Source organism: Haliotis rufescens, unplaced genomic scaffold (genome assembly GCF_023055435.1).
Source record: "Haliotis rufescens isolate VD_foot unplaced genomic scaffold, xgHalRufe1.0.p SCAF_367, whole genome shotgun sequence".
NCBI lineage: Eukaryota > Metazoa > Mollusca > Gastropoda > Lepetellida > Haliotidae > Haliotis > Haliotis rufescens.
Window position 1 is genome coordinate 336 of NW_025964076.1, and position 17,218 is coordinate 17,553.

Sequence of the window (17,218 nt, forward strand, 5' to 3'; positions counted from 1 at the left end):
ATGCAAGAAAAGAAATAGCAAACACTTTTTAGGTCAGATTTGTATTTAATATCCTAGAATACATCATGTAAATATCCTTATTCCTAAATAGGGCCTAAATTTTTTTGGTTACATTTTATCATTCAACTTTACATGTGAATTAATGCTTATCATCGGGAAATATTTAGAATATTTTCACATATGAAATATAACCCGACCGTTGGGCAGGGGGATTTGAAAATCTGGCAGCCCGAGTTAAAATCAACCCGTCTCGGACGGTTGGGCAGGCATGTATTTCGAACGCTGTAATAAGGTCACTTTCCAAACAAAGCTATGGAAGTCAATGGGTCCAGGGAATATATCATATAGAATGGACATACAATACACTGGATGATCCTGGATGAAGCATATGGCACTGTTAATTCAGCCACGTCCCTGTTCCACAAAGCTACCTCAGCGCTACGACAGTCGTAAGTTTGTGTTAAAGTATGGGAGTTACGATCATCTTAGCACTACAATCAGTGAGTGGAACATGGCCCTGCCCTTGACACCCCGAAATACGAACTGTACCTTGGTTGCCTGCATCTCCTCTGCCACCTTGGCATTCTCGTTCTTCACCTCCAGGATCTTCATCTCCTGGTCATTGTCCTTCAGCTGCTGCCGGATGTCGTTCAGCTGGTGGACGTATGCATTGTACGTCATCTTCGCCTCCGACAGATCCTCACTGGAGGGGACAAAGTGACTGTTAGCATCATCAGCAACATGATTCTTCTTTGGTGTAGATTGTTCACCTCAATAACATCTTCTCAAGGGAAGGGAGTTAACTGACTTTAAAAGTCCAGTTTCCACCCTTGCCAAACTAGGATGGAAGGTTCATGCATAGTCAAATCAAAAGTCCGTAACTAAATCGACATCTGGTTCATAAACAAAATGGCAACTGCCATGCCAATTTCGTTTAAATGCAGGATTTGTAGAGCATGTGTACCGTCTGCTGGGCATCAACAGATATTTCCATATATTTTCATGTTTTTAATCAAGGTGCTCAAGTGATTTGATGCACTTCAGGGGGGATGACTCGTTTTATTACTATACAGATCTTGATTATCGATCAGATCATCAAGACTGGGTCCCGCCATTTTGTTTGAAGCAAATGCAAGTGATATGAGAGGTGGAATCTGATTGGTCAGTAGCGGGGACATAGAAGGGACATAAGTCGTACTAACCACTGGTGGGGCTAATTCAGCAAGGGTGGAAACTTGACTTTCAAAGTTACTTAACTCCCTTGCTTCGGGAAGATGCCCAATGATGGAGGTCCTTCTCAAAGTTTGTGTATGAAGTTTGTAATAGTCATGTATTAGGGTTGTAATGATTCTCAATAGATAGTGTACTGCAACCAACTTCGTGGCAGGGCATCACATCAGAAGATACAAATATAGTCTTAATATATTGTATCATGGCTTTAAAGATACAAAAATGCTATGCATCTGCAAATCACAAAAATCTACAACTTCCTTTTGCAAGTTTGCAGCAAGAAAACCAATGAATGTCACTGTCATCACTGATCCTTGTCAGTGTATCGAGCCATAAACATCAGATATTGTCCAAGTGGTTAACCATTTATGCGAAAATACCTATTCCGTTATTACAAGCAAAGGGTTCGAAGTCATTGTGTACCTTATCTGACTAAGATTGTCTCGGACAGTGTCCAGCTCTCGCTTGATGTGTCCACGTTCATTCTCCGCCTTGTTGACCGCCTCCTCGGACTTTTGCTCAGTCTTGGCCTGTCGCTGCTTGGTCATCTCCAGCTCCTGGTCAGTCTGTAACAGGAAACATGAGGCAGTTGATTCATACACATTTATCAACGGGTCATCTTGTCACAGGTCTTCTGATTGGCAACAGAATTTACACTGAATGATACTGGCAACCCAGGTCTATATATTCACTCCTTTACCCCCGGAATGAGACAAAGAATCTCAGCCCAAGAGTCTTTTGATATCAAATATACATCATGTAAAAAATTCCAAGGCTTGATGAGAAATTTTAAACTTTATCGATGAGTGTCTATATATATACAGGATCTTGGACCCCGATGGCAGCGGTATATCAATGAATCACTGTATTTAGTACCAAAAGACACAAGAGTGAGATTCTATTTATCATCAAAAACAACTTCCAACTTTTTCAGCTTGTAAACAGTAATAACCTAGTTTCCTGTGTCCACAAAGTACAGCGAACCAGCTTCAGCATGTTCAGTGGCTGAGAGATCAGTGTTGTCATTTGATAATTTTGATAGAAATTTAGAGAACAAATTTCCCAACTAGTTCGTTGGCTCAAAAATGAGACAGTGAGAGACAGACAGTAAGCAAGCCAGCATGGTCACGTGGCTCAAGTATGTCTGCCCGTGGCAGGGGTGCGTTTGGAGATATTTTTCTGTTCTTGGGGAACACAGCACAGGAAGTTTCCACTACCTTTCAGGGATGATGAGAAGAGATAAGCAATAACTATGAATCAGGATAAGGTATAATTGTAGTAATTGATGTTATAGTGTATGCAATCTCACCTCGGCCTGAGCCTTCTTGATTTTGTCCATGGCTTCCATCTCCAGAAGGAGCTTCTCCTGCACCAGGGGTCTGCAGACACAGTCATATACACTTCACACTATCATCCATACAGAACCCTATCTCATGACACCCTCAGTCCACTGTTATAGCAAGCTGACTCAACGGACTCAGCTCAACAATGTGTTGTCAATGAGGCTACAACACTAACCATATTCGACGTATAAAGCGCCCCGCTCTAATAAGTGCCCACGGCGATATTTTTTAATATATTGGCTAGTGAACAATCCCAATTAGCACCCCTTCCGATTGATCAATGAACACAAGACTTATTTATTCGTGTATAATACGCACTCTTGTGTTATATGCACCCTTAATTATGGGCAATTAAATTCTGGAAAATATACCTGTCATTTCAGGCTGTCAGCACAAACCACGAAATTTACGTTCTAACAACTCTGCTTTTTTCTCTCACCGAAATTATATTCTATTAAGAGCCCCCTATTTCTAATTTTGAGAGCACCCTAGGCGCTTATTATGTCGAATACGGTAATTTTGATTTTGAGTTTTCATAATATTGAATAGATTGAACAACAATTTCCAGTCTCTATGTGTGAGTACTCTCCAAACTGACAACGCATATTGACACTTGCTGATTCTGTGTTCAATCCCTGACAGAACAAGTGTATTACTACTACAACTATAGTCTGTAAGGTAATTTAAGGTACCGACGTTTACTACAATATCTGAAAAACTATCGGACCTACTCCAGTACTCCAAAGGGTGCACTGGAATCACGCACGTTGAGACGCCCAACGCTAACACCGTATTTGTGCGTGCCTGATTCCCGTGCACCCTTTCGAGTTGAGTTGATTGGTTCAACTGTGTCATATGGCCCTGTGACGCAGGGATAGCATTATGCAGATGGCTGTTTCAATGAATGCTCGTTCCACCCGTGACGAACAGGTCTGGTTGTTGATGAAATATAGTGATAGCTAAATAGACAGATTTTTTATTCATGCACCGATTGTCTTTAAATGTAATATCCAGTTATGTATGACTGTTTAATAATCCCATACCAACTTTGACTGGAGTAGGTCCAATAGTTTTTCAGATATTGTAGTAAACATCGGTACCTTAAATTACCTTCCAGACTATAATGCTGAAGCTATTGCTGTAAACATCTGACTTAAAAACATAAGGAAATGAAGAAACACTTGATTAGCTAATTGTAAATGTAAACATCATCCTGCAAAACAGACCACTACCAAATACAGAAAGCTTATTCAGTAAAATTAATATTTCGTAAATATTTCTCTGCAAAATGAGCACCTGAACATTCTACATATGACTTACATATGCCCCAGAACATTCTACATATGACTTACATATGCCTCTGAATATTCTACATAGGACTTACATATCACTCCAAACATTCTACATATGACTTCCATATGCCTCTGAACATTCTACATATGACCCACATATGACTTGAACATTCTACATATGACTCTCAACATTCTACATATGACCCACATGACTTGAACATTCTACATATGACTCTGAACATTCTACATATGACCTCCATATGTCTCCGAAAATTCTACATATGACCTACATATGGCTTGAACATTCTACATATGACTCTGAACATTCTACATATGACTTCCATATGTCTCCGAACATTCTACATATGACCTACATATGACTTGAACATTCTTCATATGACTCTGAACATTCTACATATGACTTCCATATGTCTCCGAACATTCTACATATGACCTATATATGACTTGAACATTCTACATATGACTGAACATTTTACATATCACTTACATATGCCTCTCTACAAAAGCGATGTCCTCCTTGAGTCTGTTATTGAGAACATCTGCAATTTCTCTCCTGTTCTGTATGCGTGCCTCATTGCGACCTCGGTACGCAACATGCCACTGCAGCTCATTGAGGTCGAGTATACATGCTTCATGCTCTGATGGGGACAGAGATGTGAGTGCAGGTGAGACATGCAATACCTGAACATTGATGTGAGTGGAGAAGGAATATAGTAAAAGAGACAAATTTTGTCTGTAGCTAACCTGCTTCAAACTGCTGATTTTATCAATAGTCAATTTCGTCTTTTACAGTTGTCCCACTATCTCGTAACTTGAAATATGTTCTTATGTTATTTTATGAATTTTATTTTACGGGCACCCATTTGGTGTCGCACCGTGTAAACACAAACCATGTACGACGTGTGCTGGAGTTACACACTCGAACAATCATCGTAGAGTGAGTGAGTATGGTTTTACGCTGCTTTTAGCAATATTCCAGAAATATCATGGCGGGGGGCACCAGAAATGGGCTTCACACATTGTACCCACGTCGGGAATCGAACCCGGGTCTTCAGCATGATGAGCGAACGCTTTAACCACTAGGCTACCCGACCACCCCCAATCATCGTAGAAAAAACAAAGCAAAATAAACATATTTTCATTGCAAATATAAGGTTTATGTGCACACTTGTGATGTGCTTCATTCCAGGTCGCTTTATACACGGAGTATAGGATTTTGGGTTGATTTCCAAAGCGTGTACAGGGGGGTCGTCTTATACGTGGGGTCGCTTTATACACAGCGATATACGGTATACAATCTTACACTTACACTAAATGATCATTCTTTGTACAGTTTTAATTAGTAATAAGAGACCAATAAACTCCAATAGCTACTAAATTACAAACTTCTCAGAAGCAAGGAATGTTGTATTTGGCATAACACTTGTAAAGTACAAATTCTAGTTCTTTTTGGGGTTGAGCACCATCTAGGATTCGAACCCACACTGCCAGAGTGAGGCACCTTATCACCAGCACACAAAACCAGTGATCTAGCCCACTCAATCTCATTAAAATCAGACCTTAGTTCTCGCTACCGCTAAACAAAGATCTGAAGACATCCCATTAGGGGTCACGTCACAACAACCTTTCATCCGACCAATCAGTGCGTCGCTTACCAGATTATGAAAGTGACAGTCTAATCATGCAATCTCGAAAACTTTAACATGGGGTATTCTGAACGACAGTTACGGGTTAAACGACAGAATCCATACAGTCTATACCATCTATTAGCCATTCGAGAATGTATTTTTGTTCAGGTTTCAAATTTGTAATCGAGAATTTGTCAAAATATGTTTTGAAGCGTAGTCTCAAATTTGAAATTTGTGTCGTAAAGCACGAGAAAGCTGCCTTCTGATTGGTCATTCCATTGGTCGGTCAAAGCTCGCACCAGGTCGGTCTGACTTGACCCGTAATTGGATGTCCTCAGATCTTTGTTTAGCAGTAGCGAGAACTAAGATCTGATTTTAATGAGATTGTAGCCAACTCAGCCACTGAAGCTTCTACAGAAATAGAAGTCTGACAACTGGTAGTCCAGATCACATACTTTGTGTACCTCTCTGATAAGTGTCACACAACAAAGTCATGTATCAAAAGAGTCAATCCAACAAGCATTACTGTATTTGCCACAATAAGCGCCCTGGGCACTTTGAAAATTTACAATGGGGACACTTATTAAAAGTATAAGTGAGTCAAATTTGTTGTCAGATATTGAATGGTAGTGAACAAAATTAGTTCAAACGGCGATGAAATCTAAAACTTGTTTAATAATAGTTACTAGGCAACTATATACGCCTCCTACCCTGCTGTCTTTTTAGGATTAATAAACAAAACTTTTTGGTCTCAGTGGGGGCGCTTATAAAGAGTACTTACAGATTGGTACAGATGTTGGTCAGGGGCGATTATTGGAGCAGAACACTTAATACGCCCAATACGGTATCATGTTTACTGTATAGAAACGACCTTCAAATACATTGAGGGAAAAGCATAATAAATTCAAACACAAGATATAGGCGGACTAATTCCTACAAAAGATGAAAGCAAATTAAGAAAGTAGCCATGGGAGACAACTCTTGCCATGACAGGTCCTGAAAGACAACAACAACCAGCAAAATAACATGCAGGTGACCCAAATTAGAATACAGTGCAGCCAGACCAACTCCACTAAGCCATCTGAGGCTGATTCTGACCTCACCTCTTTGAACAAGCACAGGCAGATCCCTCAGCCTCCGGAGACACAGGTCATCAATCTTGGTGGTCAGTTTACTGACCTTCCCCCTCTCCTGCCCCAGCTTCCCCTCAGTCTCATGCCGGTCATTCTCCAGCCTGGCCAGCAGAGTGATGACCTCGTCAATCACGTCCTCAGCCCCAAGGTAAGGAATGTCCAGACCTTGGTTCTCGACCTCACAAGCCTCTGTAAACACCAAATAGACACCAGTTGAGCTAGAAAATATATTTCTTTCATTGTTTTCAAATGATGCTGTCAGCAATATTCCACCATTATGAGGGCAACTGTGTCTGGCCCAGACAAACTAGTGATTGATATTATGAGTAATGTCTAATGCTGTAGTACAATGGCTAGCAATCAACCAAGTCACTGAGCCTGACCACCTGATCAATTAAGTCACCAATCACGACAAGTGTTATCAGGTTACTATATTATTGGCGGTATGTAAGAAGGTCTACAAGAGTTATGCCCCTTCCTTTGAAGATGTCCTGGGATGTTTACACAAAGAGCTATCATGTCAGAGTAAAACATCAGGGTGTCGTACAAAACAACCTAAGTGCTAAGACTGTCGTAAGTCTATGTTAAAGTTTTGTTTTTTGTTTGTTTGTTGTTTAACACCGCACTCAGCAATATTCCAGCTATATGACGGCAGTCTGTAAAATAATCGAGTCTGGACCAGACAATCCAGTGATCCACATCATGAGCATTGATCCACGCATTTGGGATCGATGACATGTATCAACCAAGTCAGCGAGCCTGACCACGCGATCCCGTTACTGAAGACCTATTCTAGCCCGGATCTTCACGGGTCCTATGTTAAGGTATTGAAGTAACGATTGCCTTAGCGCTAAGATCGCTTTGTACAACGCCACCCTGATCTTAATGTATCTTTGAGAGGTTGATGGGAATATCAAAAGATTAAATAAGCTTCGAATTCTATTAAACCAAATGCACTGAATATTCCTTTACCATGAAGAGCTTGCAGGGTATTTCTTATAGTAATAATTAGCTAATCTAAAGCCTTTAAGCTAGTCATCACTGCTGTAATAGATGCCATGTTGCCATGGTACTGAGATCAGAGATGATCCTCCCCAAACCTTGTTCAGCCTTTGCCCCGACCCCCTTGACCGACAGGTTCTCTGGGACAGACAGTTGGGAGGAAGCCCGAGACGCTTCACTGACTGTGCGTGACCGGTGTCCTGACGAACTTGCTGTCGCTGCCTGATCGTCCACAAACCGCAGTTGTTTTCTGGTTTCTGGAATAATATGATATCAAAAATAAGATCTGACACTATTAAACCACATAACAGGAACCGATACAGACATTGTATCTAGTACTGGAGGTTCCTGGTCAGGGTATAAAATGGAACCCTGGTACATTTACTTTTGTACATGTATATTAAATTTGTTGTTGTTTAATGTCACACCATATTCCAGCTACATAATGGTTGAGTGTAAATAACTGAGTCAGACCAACCAGTGATTGATATCATAAGCCACGTCCATTTACATCAGGGTATGACACACAAGTCATGAGTTTCTAAACCCAGAGCTCCAGATTAGCTGCGTATGTGCGTAAAATACGCATCAGAAATGCAGAAATACGCAGTAAAATAAAATCCAAGAGTATCAAATACGCAAACGAACATTACAGATACGCTTTTAATTGTGCGTATCATCAAAATATTGTGAAGTAACCATGCGTATTCGATTAGCAAAACGGCAACTTATTTTGAAATTATAAACGGGCATTCCGTCAACCTTGCCAAACTCCACGATGACAGTAACATCATGATCATTTGCCATCACACTTTCCTGTGGAAGTATCGTGGTATTTTTGAGTCCTATAAAGCTCTCGAACCCACACGACACCAGTTGGCAGGGACTAGATGAATAGTGTTTTTAAATATTTAACTTAAATACCCACATGTGTAAAAACTAGTGGGTAACAGAAATGTGAATACCCAGATAGAATTACTGATACCCAATGATTTTAAAATACATGGGTAAAATACCCACAACACCAAAAGCTTATCTGGAGCTCTGTAAACCTGATCTATTTGGTCGTTTCTTACGATCAGCATAGGCTGCTGGAAGCCCAATTTTACCACGGAATCCCTATGGGGGATTCAGCAAAGGGACACAACTCTGGACTGACCTGGGAGGGACACTATGGACTCTCTTCGACTGGACGTCCTGCTCTTCACATCCTCCTCTGCCTTCTTGAACCACTCATCGATAATGTTCTGCACCAGCTCTAGGTGAGACACCGCCTTCTTCACACATGGCTCTGTTGACCTCGTCAGCTCGCAACTACGACGTCGAGCAAGCTGAGGTATCTTTGGCCAGTTGGAAGGAAGAGGATACACTTTATCTGAAATGTTGGAAAATAAATATTTATTTCATGTACAAACCTCTCAATACATCTTGAACGTAACTGCACTGAATTCTTTGATAGGCATTTAAATGTTGGATAAACATGAGAACATGATACTCAAAGGGTAAGGAGACATGAAACGTTGTTTAAAAAATTATAGTTTTTATCTATAAACTGTTTCACGTCTCCATAACTACATGGATGATCGAACTTGGAAAGGGTTTTGAAAATTTTACATTAAATTATATATTTATATATTTATCCCATCTCACACTATGCATTTCCCCTTCTTCTTTAATCCTAGTGTGGAAACATCCTAGAACAAAGTTTCCAGCTTAAAAAAAACATCTCACCCAAACACATCCCATACATCACCATAGTCACCACTGTAAACCATGGGTCACACCACTGCAATCCCGTGAGATGTGACCCCTTGCGACCTGATCACCTGACATTCCCTGCACCCTCATTCTCTTTCTAGAGCATACCGAGTGGTGTAACTGTGATGTAGGGGTGGTTGGGTGGGGGTTTAGCGTGTGAGAAGGAAGAAGTATATAAATATACAATTTATTGTAAAATTTCAAATTCTTAAAACTTATCCTATCTTACAATATGCATTTATCCGATGGTTGGATGGTGGGGTGCAGATACCCTAACCTGTAATAGGACCTCAACCATGAGACATACACAAGGAAGCTGATACTAAACAATGATTAAATCCAATGATTGTCAGAAAGCTTAGTGTTGAATAGGAACCTGTGTAAGGGTTGCTTCTGAATCTGAAAACCCTCTTTTTGCTACTAAGACAAATTTTGTGGATCGATGTTCATGATGTAAATCACTGGATTGTCTGGTCTAGAATTGATTATTTACAAACCGCCGTTGTATAGCTGGAATATTGCTGAGTGCGGCGTTAAACAACTAACAAATACTAAGACAGATACAGCATGACCTCAGATAAATCATGTGTTTCGTGATTTTGCACACAACTCAGCCCGTCGAAGAGGGAGTGTTCTGTTACAAACACCCCCTTTTCGGCTAGTAGGTTCTACAAGACAGACTTCACACATACGAACCAATATATTGGACATTAGGCGGCCCAGCTTTGCATCTCTTTGGACGCTTTGTCAAAGCTATCAACCACAACCGCAGAGATTGAGTACGTTTAGAATGAAGAGGAAATGTCTGCCAATACTAATACCGGTCTACAATCAACTACTGAGACATCATGCTCACAAAGACAGAGGTGAGCAGGTGGAAGATTTGGATACCTTTTAAGCAAATGGCCGCACTGGAAAGTGACTTCTAAGACGCAGACTAAGTCTCTACAGATGAGTGTATAAAATGGCCCAATGGAATAATAATAAACAATAAAGTAGCTCTAAGTATTTATTGCTGTATCTACAGGATACGAGATGTGAGACTGTAGCATGCTGGCATCCTCATCTCGGTGACCGGCTGCTGTCAGTTGCTAGGCCAACACGAGAGAACTGATCCACAAGCCGGGTGGAGCAAATCAATGAATGTAGCTCAGCAACAGTAGAGACCTTGGGCCTTGGTTGTCGCAATGATGGAATTAAAAGCAGCCATACAGATAGCTAAAGCATAACCCTTCAGCTTCCTGGTACTGCGCTGAAGTACTGTGTTGAAGGTATTCAGCCATTTGTTCAGGTGGTGGCGAGGTCGGAGAGGTGATCTCAAGCCTTCCATATATGATCGTACAGAGCTTTAGTAGAAGTGTGATGCGCATCAGTGATAGTCCGCGCCACTTTAAGAGAATTACCCTTGGCTACTTATAAGAGATTTCTGGAGATGTGCCAAAAACAAAGATGAAGTGTGTCCGGTGATGGGTGCAACTGGTTTGAGTGAAGTGGGAGTACTAGTTCTGGTCATAGACGAAGATGATGGTACCTTCAGTCTGAGTCCTTCCCATGAGACGGCTAGAGCATTGCCTGCTGGTCTGGTATTGGGGATATGAACTATGGCAACTGTTTGTTGAAACGGGTTGCGAAGAGGTTGAGGTTGGAGTTCGATGAAGGCAGCAAATCCAACGAAAAACTTGCGATGTAGTTGCCACTCTGTCGGGGATGGATGATCTGGGCAGGATAAGGCATCTGCTATCACATTCTGGATTCCCGGAAAGTGTCTTGTCCGAACCTGGATGTGAAGTGAGTCAACTAGGTCGAAGAACTGCATTGTTGTTCTGAGAAGTGATGCTGACTTGGTCGATCCCATCTTGTTGATGTACCAGACCACTGGTGCATTGTTTGATTGGATCATGACTTGAGATGATTGTAGAAGATCCGCCCCATGGTTGACGGCAAGAATCACCGCTCTGAACTCCAGATTGTTTATGTGCAACTTTCGGTCATCTTCTGACCAACGCCCTGCTGTCTGCCTGTCATGAAGATGCGCTCCCCGACCAACTGGGAGGCATCAACAAGTTGCAATGGTGACCCATGGTTTACAGTGGTGACTATGGTGATGAATGGGATGTGTTGGGGTGAGGTGTTTCTTTAAGGCTGGAAACTTTCTTCTAGGTCGTTTCCACACCAGGATCGATGAAGGAGAAATGTATAATGTGAGATAGGAAAAGTTTCACAAAACTTTCTTCTGAGGTTCTGTAATAACTCAATAACTGTGGAAACCTTCCCTGCATGACAGCATATGTTAATTATTTTTTGAGACAAAACATACAAGATCTACCCTCATCACAGCAACCTCTACACATCCTCAGTTTTTAAAGTTTTTAGTGGACATGATCAGATTATGAACTGTGAAAATTTTCTGTTCCATTACTGTATAATCCCAACATAGCAATGTTTGGGTCAATCCATCTTGTATCTCATATGACAAGACAGGCTGGCGGGGTCCTATTTTAACCCAGAATCCCCACAGGGGATTGGTCACAATGTGTTAAATCTTTCTACACAATAAATTAGCAAGAATGAAACTAGTGTCTGTCATCAGTCAATTATTGGATAATTGCCACAGTGATTAGAGCAATTACAAAATAATTCATGTAACTCTACCACCACATCATAGTACATAGACTTGACATCAGGACATAATTTCCGAGAGTTTGTCATGTTGAGCGATCTTTGTTATAACAAATACAAAAGGATTCTCGTCATGAAGGATTCATGTTGTCGTCTGGAAGTGCATTACCTGGTTAAAACCTGTCAGGTACGCTGTGGCATACATTTGAGTGTCATTCAACACATATTGAACATGCTCAACACTCAATGAAAGGGTCATCAGGAGAACACATGTTGATATTTGACCAGCAGATTACATGCTGCAGCATCAAGGGGCAAGGCAAGGGTCAATGTGAAAAACTGAAACACTTTTTGCTACCTTTAGCTTCTTCTGTCTCCTCCTTTTCTTGACTGCCATCAACATCTGAGGAGAAAATTACTCAGTTTAGAAGGGGCGGTAGGGAAGCCTAGTGGTTAAAGCGTTTGCTCATTACACCAAAGGCGCACATGGGTACTATGTGTGAAGCCCGCTACTGCCACTGGTGTCCCCAGCCGTGATACTGCTGGAATATTGCTAAAAGCGGCGTAAAACCCTACTCATTCAGTCCATACAGAAAATGGGGTTTTTTGGTATACGTTCAAACTTCAAACCATTTGAAACATGGAGACAAAGCAACTTGTAGTACTGTCATTAATGTGCAATAAATTCATGCTAAAACATATTTGTATCATTGATTCACTCACTAGTACCAAGAACTTAGAATCATTGATGCTGATTGGCTGAAAAACAGTAGAAGCTTCACATGGCATGACTACCCATGGAGTGTTTTCAGATCTTTACACAGAGTGGCATTGTATTGAAGTAAAAGATCTGACTTTAATTAGATTGACTTACCATGAGGTATATATGTGATAATGTCAAGTCAGTTAAAACGCGATCAGTATTTCTTTAGATCTTGGTTTGACAATGAAAGTATGTGAAATAGGTACAAATCATAAATCTTGCCTTTCTTTTGTTGCCATAATATTTTATATGATTCCAGCAAGACGACAATGACTATGAAGACCATCAGTCAATCATTAGCCAATCATTCCAGATTGACGATTGATTGCTCCAGGTTTTCACACTACCCTCTACAAATGCTCTTCATATATACCAGCTTTAAAAACTCACCTTTGTCAAGCAGGCCATCTGAAGGAGATTCCTCATTCTTCAGAATTCCTGCCTTGCTTGGGGAGGAGAAGCTGCCCTCCGCGTAGCTCACCTCCTCCAACCGAACTACTTTTGTTGTTGACATCATGGAAACTTTGTTACATTGACATGATGTTACATTGACCAGAGATCTGAAAATAAGAGAGGAATTGTCTTGTGATGACCAGAAAGGATGTTTGTTTGTTGTTTAATGCCGCACTCAGCAATATTACAGCTATATGACAGTGGTCTGTAAATAATCAAGTCTGGACCAGACAATCCAGTGATTGACATCATGAGCATCGATCCACGCAAGTGAGATACGAGTGAGTGAGTGAGTATGGTTTTGCGCCGCTTTTAGCAATATTCCAGCAATATCACGGTGGGGGACACCAGAAATCGGCTTCACACATTGTACCCATGTCAGGAATTGAACCCGGGTCTTCGGCGTGATGAGCAAATGCTTTTAACTGACTGCCCTTAGGTGAGATACAATGACATGCATCAACCAAGTCAGAGAGTCTGACCACCCGATCCCGTCAGCCGCCTCTTATGATAAGCATGGTCACTTTTTATGGGAAGCATGGGTTGCTACCAAGGATGAAGCAATTTGGTTACTTTAGTGAAACCCTGACAATCTAGACAGTGAAATCATTCATATAGATGTTGGTGGTAAGTGAGACTAATATTTTGTCCAAGAGTTAAAGTTATATTTTAAAATATATATCTACAAAATAAAAAATAAAAATCCAAATAGAGGCCAGAACAACGTAACATTTCAGAGTTTAGGCAGTCTAGACTTGCAATCTAGACTTGCCAAATCATCCTGGACTTGAGTTGGACTCATCTTTAAGGTATTATCAAATACTGCCAAGTACTAAGTAGTACTGACTCTTTATAGCATCCCTAATGACAGAGTTTAAAGGACTCTGCTGGAACGATGGGGTACAAAACAGTACATGTAACATTCATGCAATGGTTTTCACATAAATTGTAGGAGGGTTACAGTCTAAAAAATATTCACTTGACCCCTAACAATAAACTGTCAAACTATACTTCTTTGGCATCAAGGACCATCTTTTTCCTAACACAACCATAGCAAAACCCATGGCTAGGCCGCAGTATACCGGATACCTTCCTTGTCTCTTCCATATCGGGGGCATAGTGGGTAGCAGTCATAGCGCAAGGCTAGCAAGCTGCAGGTCCTGCGATCACATCCCACTTATAAGCCTGATTGTTATTTAGTGTGGTCTCTACCCCTCGTGTACAGTACATCCACCGTATGCACTCAAAAGAACCCACTCGTCTGATGGTAGATGACCAGATGGTGGAAACACGAATACATACATACATAAGTGTCAAAACATGTGGTGTCCCCCTGGGCAAGTGACTTTGTTCAAATCTGCCTCTGTTCACCCAGCAAGGAATGGGTATGGCCTGCCCGATGTGTGAGGTAGATGTAAAATTCCTCTAGCGCCCATAGACAGCATGAGTTGTATACTCCTCAGGGAGTTAAGAATGATAAATGAAATGAATACAGATCCTCTTGTCGGGCATCTTCCCGAGGCAAGTGAGTTAACTGACTATAAAAGTCCAGTTTCCACCCTTGCCGAACTAGGCTGGTATTATGAAGTTAGATTTTGTCTGGACTAATGAGTCAATGCATAGTCCAATCAAAATCGTGCACCGAAATCAAAATCCGGTCCGTAAAGTGTCATGTAGATTTCGGTCGACTGCAGGATTTGCAAAGCATGTGCACCGCTAGCTCGTTGTCAACAGGTAATTTCTAAATCTTTTCATGTTTTTAATCAAGGTGCTCACGTGATTTGATGCACTTCGCGATGTAAGACTCGTTTTATCACAATATAGATTTTGATTATCGATCAGATCGTCTTGACAGGGCGCCACCGTTTTGTTTGAAACAAATGCAAGTGATGCGAGAGGTGGAATCTGATTGGTCCTTAGGAGAGGCATAGAAGGAACATAGCTCGTAATAGCCACTGGTGGCGCTACAATCGAGCCAGGAATTCCAGCCTAGTTCCGCAAGGGTGGAAACTGGACTTTTTAAAGTCAGTTAACTCCCTTGCCTCGGGAAGATGCTTGTCGGGGAACAAATAAACCGCGTAATATAATAATAATGTTGGCTGAAGTGGTCACTGTTAGCGCAGATGGGTGAAAATCTCAATGTGATCCCAAAATTATTAATATCAATATGTCTGTCCCTACTTTTCAGTTAAGAAACTTGGTCTTAGAGAAATAAATAACATCAGATTTTGTGGACTTAATTGTACCTGGAAGAGCATATTTGTCATATTTCTTTTAGTCTGATTCAAGTTCTACCTTCTGTTTAGGTAATTTAAACTTTAATAAATGTAAAAATCAGCTGTCACATAACATTATCTCTGAACATGCTGAAAGTCTTGTTTTAAGATAAGGTATTTTAAACTATATTTGAACAAAATAATACTCATCAGCCATTATAAAAGCATTTGGTTAACACATCAGAAGAATAAAATAGATGAAAAAATAGCAGATTCATGTTGTCCCATTGACATAATCAACTCCATTACAAGATTTGTTTGTTTTGATTCAACCTGGTCAAAAGTGAGTAATGTGTCAACTTTCTTCCAAAGATGAAGTGCCAAGACTTTTCAACCATAATCAAGGGCTGGAATGACCTTTTTAAGGGAAACATCCAGATCAATCTTGATGTCAATGGTCAGAAGTAAATGTTTGTTCTTAGTCAACACTGTTACCTATGTACTAAAGAAAGTACAGCACCAATTTATTTTTGTTTTTTCAAAATACTGACGCTTATAATCACAAATAAAAGTTCATGGACAAGTTAGGATCTTTTTCCATTCTATTTACCATGTGGTAAAACAGATATTAAAAATTCAATTCTGTTACAAATCATTGTGTAACAGAGTTGAGCAAGTGTAACGGAGGTGAGTATCTCAAAATCAGGGTTGAAATAAGGTAATACTACACACAATTACACACAGAATAAAATAATTGAGTTAATTTACCATGCAGTGGAATTACTGTAATAGCAAATAAGTGTGTCGACCATGACACCAGAGGCATACAGAAATGTACCTTAGCCAATATCAGAATACAGAATGGTACCCAACGATGAATCCATTCCGCATTGCGTAGTGTGCTAAAACAGTTCCTTTACTTTGAACATAGAAGATTTTCTTCAGTTTCTGGATCCCAATTCACTGGAAATCAGTTGAACCGGAACTACAACATGAACCAGTTTTGGTTTCGGGTTGAGGAATAATTTACTTGTCCTCTGTTTAGTGTACCAGGTACTATTTCTGTATTCTGACTTCGACTAGGGTACATTTCTGTATACTGAAACGTACTTGGGGTAACGAAACCTTCAGCATAATTTTGTCAAGGGGTGTATGGGAGCTCCTTCCATAGTATCAGTTTCTAAGTTTAACTGGGGATTTGGGGGTCTTGCACCCGACACAAGTCGTTGTAATGGAAGCTTTCATAAGTTAAAAACATGTTATTTTCAATCATCAAAACTAATGAAACTTTATAATATATTTTATTAAAATACATACTTCCATATCATTACCAAATTAGAAAATATATCTTCAGGACAGCTTGGATGACAATCAGTCAATATACAGAGAACTCGTAACGAAACCAGTAAACTTGTCCCTAGTCTCTAGGATATACACCAAGTATGTAATGTTTCACGACATTGACACGAAACTACATGTGAACATGGATTAGGCCTGTAACTTCAAAACATCGCTGTGAACATTTCGGGATAGAACAGTGTTTGTAAATTAAAACACATCACACAATTAAAAGCTTTCAATTAAAACACATGAACTCTTTAAAAAAATGCAACAGATAAGATTATGTTTCTACGATCAACTATAAACACACAATGTTGATATTTTTACCTCCTCGGCCGCCATTTTGACGCCCAGTTTGTCACTACGGGCGGAATTTACCGGATACGTCCGTAACCTCACGAGTATAATGTCCGGAAAAT

The 17,218-nt window shown here is 40.4% G+C and overlaps 1 protein-coding gene across 1 annotated transcript; it reads right to left on the reverse strand.

Moving 5' to 3' along the window:
* Window positions 1–549: 549 nt before the first annotated feature.
* On the reverse strand, window positions 550–17,164 carry LOC125372140 (coiled-coil domain-containing protein 178-like; the record flags this gene model as incomplete). The annotated part of the gene is made up of 10 exons (XM_048381202.1): window positions 17,127–17,164; window positions 13,180–13,349; window positions 12,385–12,429; window positions 8,809–9,024; window positions 7,748–7,906; window positions 6,618–6,836; window positions 4,374–4,524; window positions 2,540–2,609; window positions 1,654–1,796; window positions 550–703 (listed from the first exon to the last, which is right to left on the reverse strand). Coding segments are annotated over exons 2-10 (1,284 nt in total), but the record flags the coding sequence as incomplete, so codon positions are not given.
* Window positions 17,165–17,218: the final 54 nt, after the last annotated feature.